General features: G+C 34.9%; 1 protein-coding gene across 3 annotated transcripts; it reads right to left on the reverse strand.

Annotated features, from left to right (window-relative positions):
- Positions 1-277: 277 nt before the first annotated feature.
- On the reverse strand, positions 278-3,527 carry park (E3 ubiquitin-protein ligase parkin). 3 transcript variants are annotated; one of them, XM_089595874.1, is made up of 10 exons: positions 3,505-3,527; positions 3,171-3,382; positions 2,634-2,850; positions 2,352-2,549; positions 1,908-2,272; positions 1,636-1,837; positions 1,371-1,532; positions 1,163-1,285; positions 1,001-1,085; positions 278-673 (listed from the first exon to the last, which is right to left on the reverse strand). In XM_089595874.1, the coding sequence occupies exons 2-10, from the start codon at positions 3,218-3,220 to the stop codon at positions 564-566; spliced, it is 1,512 nt and encodes a 503-aa protein (XP_089452000.1). In that variant the 5' UTR covers positions 3,221-3,382; positions 3,505-3,527; the 3' UTR covers positions 278-563. The 3 variants fall into 3 exon arrangements, with proteins under 3 accessions (XP_089452000.1, XP_023245414.2, XP_014211836.2); XM_023389646.2 differs by lacking the exons at positions 3,171-3,382; positions 3,505-3,527 and having other exon boundaries at positions 2,355-2,549; positions 2,634-2,918; XM_014356350.2 differs by lacking the exons at positions 3,171-3,382; positions 3,505-3,527 and having other exon boundaries at positions 2,634-2,918.
- Positions 3,528-5,612: the final 2,085 nt, after the last annotated feature.

Genomic DNA, 5,612 nt, shown 5'->3' on the forward strand with positions numbered 1-5,612 from the left:
TTTTTTTAATTTGATTTTATATGTTAAGTAAGTTTCACACTTTCAACGGTAATGTTTTTCATGACATTTAACATTTTAATTTAATGGAAAATAGGAAAAATATAGCGTAGTTTTACATTATTCTACAGTCTACAAGTTACATTGTAATATTAAGATACCTAATAATGGAAAATGTATTTACATTTGAAACTACAGTTAAACAAAATTTTCGATCCCAACACGTGTTTAAAAATAAGTAATTAAATGAATGAATAAACAGCAACAATATTACGTAAACTTATCCGTGTAAAAATTTTTATTCGATCTAAAATTCAAATATGCTGTTAATAAATATATTATAAGTACACCTCAACTCATTATCGCAAATATAAATATTTGTATTGAAATACGTATGTATGTAAACGTGTACATTTGTAAAAATACGTGTAAGTTCATCTAGAAAAAATATTCAACCACGTATATAAAAACCCACCGAACTCTGTCTCTCTCGCCAACAACAGTAACAACAACAACAACAGCGACCTACCAATCTGCGTAGTGTGGCCCTTTAGTGATTCGCCAAATCATCCGAACCAGTGGTTACCCATGCAGTCGCGAGTCCAGGGTGCTTGGCACACCCAGCACCACTGAAAGCCGCAACCTGCTCGCGTGCAGATCATGTGCATGCAGCCACCTGTGGACAACGCAATGAGTATATGTACGCGCGGGGCTTGAATGTTGGCGCAAAACACGTCTCGTTGACTTGGTTCAAAAGGCTTCTGGTTGCAGGGGAAGTAATGTAGGTTAGAGCCGTTTTCAAAAGGACTTGAGCTTTTTGTGCTTCGTTGAGCGGCAAATTTTTTTTTTACTTCAAGTGAATTCTTAACAGTACGGTAACAACCATTGGGGTATAAAAATACGTTTTTTGATCATAGCTGCTCTTTTTTTACATCGTGAGATAAAATTTTGTTTTTTACGAGTCTTTGCTAATAAAATATTGGAATATATTTGATTTACGTACCGTCTCGTTCCGTTGGGGTTCGACACTTTGGGCAAGGCTTTGTTGATACTTTTATCGTCTTTTTACTAGCCTCGTCCCACTTGGCCTGTTGAAACAAATTGCGATTGAATAACTACACTCTTATGGTAAAGATATATCATACAGGCATTAAATTTAACTGACATCGTTAGCCTTTAAAGGGTCCACTACGTAACTGCCATGACTAGTATTAAAATTTGATGAGGTGGGCTGGTTTTCACAGTCACCAAGATGAAAACCTTGCAAGCATTTTCTGCAAAAAACATACTGGGGGAGGGGGGGATTTTTTTGTTTACAATACAATTTTTACGTGTTGGAAGTATATTAAAGTTTGTAAGTACATAATACTCACTCCACAACCTCCAATACATTGAATTTTCCGACATTCTTCTTCACTTGCTCCACTATCGGAACTAGGTGGAATAATACCCATTCCACAATCAGGCTGAGGACATAACAATCCTCCAGATTTTAAGACATACTCTTCTGTTCCAAAAAGTTGATAACGATCGTACTAAAAAAAAAACACGTGCAAAAATAAAAAAATAAAAAATAAAAAACTGTTTTTTTTAAAGAAAAATGAAACAGTTATTGATTCGATGTTAAAATTTAAGAACCTGTTCAGTTGTTAAAAGACGAAAGTGATGAATTTCACGAATGCAAGAATTTTCACAACCTGCTGGACACGACAGAGTGTAATATCCGGTTTTATCATCAAAAAGAAATTGGCGTTCTTGTAAACGAACTAAGCAATAATTGCAAAAGCAATCTAAACAAGTGACGTGTCCAGCTTCACATGGAAATACTAAAACTGTATCCCTGAAACAATTACTTGGTAGAAAATTTCTTTGAAACAATAAAATCAAATTATTGTCAGGGGTACACATACTTAACATCAGTACAAGCCAAACAAGGAATTTTAGCAAGATTAGGTTTAATTAAATTTAATGGAACAGCTTCATCAGTTTCTCCCAAGCTTATATGATTTGCACATTTGAAAAAAAATCGAGCATAGTGAACTTGTGACTCAGTATCTCCATCAGGTGAAACTAAATTTTCACAAAATTGGTTCTCGCAATTTACTGTAATTCTTTTAGGTAACAAAACATCTGGCCAAGATTGAGGATCTCTATCTACAGTGACAGCTCCACTCTTACAATCTGCACAGCGTACCCTCAGTTTACCAACTTGAACCTTTTTGCAGGGATTCGAGCAGTATACGTAAAAGTGAGCTTTACTGCTCTGTGTGCCTTCCTATTCATTTGGAAAGTTCCAGAATTACTACAGTTTCCAATATCTAATAGATACGAGTTATTAAATTCGAGATGTTTACCACTTTTGTTTCTTTTGTCGTGAATTCATCCAGTGACAAATCAGAGAGTGTCTCATTCATAGGTTTGCTACCAGAGCTTTCATCCAAGTCAGATTCAGATATCGACTCCTTTATCGTATTTTTGGAGACATTGTTTATATCTAAACGCCTCGGAGTGCGAACTGCGTGCAAAATACTCTGCTGACCCAAGTCACATTCCTGTAACGTAATACCTTCTGGTCAAGACGGTTTTACTTCGTACGAACTTAATAATAAAACAAGGGTACTCAAAAGTACTTTTACCTCAATGACTGTGGAATTGTGGAGCTCTTTTCCAGCGAAAATGATTTTTATGTCGTCTGGTGAGATGCCCATCTTGGGAGCGACGATTTCTTTCACATTTCGTATATCCCATTTCGGATCCAAATCGACAGCCAATGTATTACCAGTATTGGTTTTTACGTAAATGCTTAGCGAATTATCAATTTTCTTATTTCCAAACCAAATGAGTTGTAACATTCTTAAAAAGACATTTTTGAAAAAACTAAAGATGAAGCTCATCCCTAACCTTGAAAACCCCTGCAAGTAAACTTCCGCGGAGAATTGACAGACTATACACAAAAACAAAGTGTCGTCTGCTCCGTTCAATTTATGACACACACACATGCACACACACATGCATGCACACACACATTTAGCGCGCATTTCAAAAAAACTTTCTTCCTCAATCAAACATAAGTATTGATTCAAACGATACATCTGGAGATTTAGGAGTATCAAGAAGTCTAAACTATCATGCAGTATAACTGATGGAATTCACTTTTTGCTAGTATAACGTACTTCAAAGAAATGTGAGATTGTAAATTCGTTGCAATGTAAATCACAGCCATTTGTATTAATCGCTTATATTGGAAACAACGAAAATTTCAGGTCACTGAACTTTACAGAATTACACTGTCGCCACACGCGAGTCTCAGTTTATTGTTGTGCAGCTTCGCTCATCATTTCGCATACGTGAAATGTGTTTAAAAGTTGTTTACCTTTTTATGAAACTTCTCGACGGCATGTTAAAGAAATAACGCACAGCTGTCCTTTTATTTTTATTGTTTCGATCTACACACTTGAAACTAGTAAATTTTTTAAGGACTGTGTTTTTTTTTTAATATGCACTTACTTCTTAAATCGAGAAGAATTTTGCCTTCGTACAGTTTGTTAACTGCAATTAAATGAAAAAGTGTCCAATTGTATAAAACTTTAAACTTGCAGTTGGATAAATTAATTGATCAACGCATTTTTCACTTGTTTATTCCCTCCGATTGAGTCCGAATTACGATTACTATACCTAATACCTATACGAAAATCTAGGTGCATCAGCGCCATCTAGCGTTGATATTTTCTCAGCCGACTCAGCCCTCAGCCCTCAGCCCACAGCGATAGCGATCGCTGAAATCTAGTGACTTTTTTCTAGTGTTTTTTCGTGAGCGAGTCCCTAGATTTTAACTCGGCCTGGACTGAGAAAATATCAACGCTAGATGGCGTTCATTCTAGTTCATTGTACATTTTAATTGAACATTAGGGACAAACTAAAATTATAAGCCGACTAAGGGACCCTGGCTTACTGACATATAGTCAACTACCTTGAATTAACTGGCGCTCTGTTCCGTAATCTGGCCAGTTAAAATAGCAGACGACAGTCAATAGCGATTAAATCTTCACTTTTTTCTTGACTTTCACGTCATCTGCTGTTTTAACTGGCCAGATTATACGGAATACATAGCGCCAGTTTAATTCAAGGTAGAGTTGACTTGTAAGATGTACGTGAAGTTATGTGTAGTAATTAAAGTAATTACTACTAAGTAATGCCATATGGTCGATTTTATTGAACCATATGAATATCTCTATTTTAGAGGTCGACTTTTGAGTTAAAAATAGATTGTAAACTTGCCGCAAACAAAACAAACCACGTCAACTTTTTATTATCTATCTATAAAATTAGTTGCGGCTGGTTTATAATTATCAAAGTGACTTTGCTGTAAATAGCAATAGTTATTTGGATCAGCGCCATCTAGCGGTCTTTATTTTTTGGCAATTTGGCCAAAAGTGGCTCCTAAAATTCTCAATAAGAGCATTCAGGATTAGAGCCATTTCGTCAATTATAAACCAGCCGCAACTCATGAGGAAGCTATAGAATAAAAAAATAACGATACGTGTGTTTTTGGCGGCAAGTTAACAATCTATCTTATGCTTGAAAATTTATCTTCAAAAGTGCAAACACATAGGAGGTCGATTTTTTGGTAGAAAATAGATTGTTAACTTGCCGCCTAAAACACACGTATCGTTATTTTTTCATTTTATAGCTTCATCACGAGTTGCGGCTGGTTTATAATTGACTAAATGGCTCCAATCCTGAATGCTCTGGTTGAGAATTTTAGGAGCCACTTTTGGCCAAAAAATAAAGACCGCTAGATAGCGCTGATCCAAAATAATTATTGCTACTTACAGTAAAGTTTTTTTATGAGTTATAAACCAGCCGCAAATAATCTTGTTAATAGATAATAGATAGTTGACATTTTTTATGCTACTTGCGGCAAGTTTACAATATGTCTTTTACCTGTAAATGGACCCTGAAAAGTGTAAATATTCTACATATCTTATATGGCTCATAAAATCGACAATATTTACAAAATTACAATACTCTTGACCTTTTACCATTAACTCATGTAAGCACAAATTAATCAGTCCAAAAGAGACAACCGAAGAAAAAAGGCCTGAAAAAGAAGCACAGTCACACGAAAAGTCTCATATAAGAATGGAGCATTGGATCTCACTTGATCAGAGAAGGTTGGGTTTTTTGTTACTTATAAGTAACACTTAAAATTTACATCTCTGTAATAAATGTATTTTTCAATTAGTGAGATTCGATGCTCCATTCCTTGGAGACTCTTTGTGTGGCTGCTTTTTTTTAAGACCTTTTTTCTTCAGTTGTCTCTTTTCGACTGATTAATTTACGTGTATATTTGATTGTGATTTAAGATTTCTGTAACACAAATTTTGATATGTACATATTATATAAGTTAACTGTTTATTGGAACTATAAAGTTAAAGGGCTGTTCTTTCATTAGTTAATGGTAAAAGGTCAAGAGTATTGTAATTTTGTAAATATTGTCGATTTTATGAGCCATATAAGATAAGTAGAATATTGATAGTTTTGGAGGTCGATTTTAAGGTAAAAGATAAATTGAGAAGTAATTTAAATTAAGTGAGATCCCATGCTCCATTTTT

Source organism: Copidosoma floridanum, unplaced genomic scaffold, assembly GCF_036245765.1.
Source record: "Copidosoma floridanum isolate Cflo_tuat_1 unplaced genomic scaffold, Cflo_Japanese_pri ptg000029l, whole genome shotgun sequence".
Classification (NCBI taxonomy): domain Eukaryota; kingdom Metazoa; phylum Arthropoda; class Insecta; order Hymenoptera; family Encyrtidae; genus Copidosoma; species Copidosoma floridanum.

What these genes read in the sequence shown, in the direction of transcription:
- park (XM_089595874.1), bottom strand. Translation starts at nt 3,220, where the DNA reads ATGGCTGTGATTTACATTGCAACGAATTTACAATCTCACATTTCTTTG. An exon ending in ACAATTCCACAGTCATTGAG is followed by an intron (nt 2,550 to 2,633) that starts GTAAAAGTACTT and finishes ATTACGTTACAG; the next exon opens with GAATGTGACTTGGGTCAGCA. An exon ending in AATGTATTGGAGGTTGTGGA is followed by an intron (nt 1,286 to 1,370) that starts GTGAGTATTATG and finishes CCCCTCCCCCAG; the next exon opens with TATGTTTTTTGCAGAAAATG.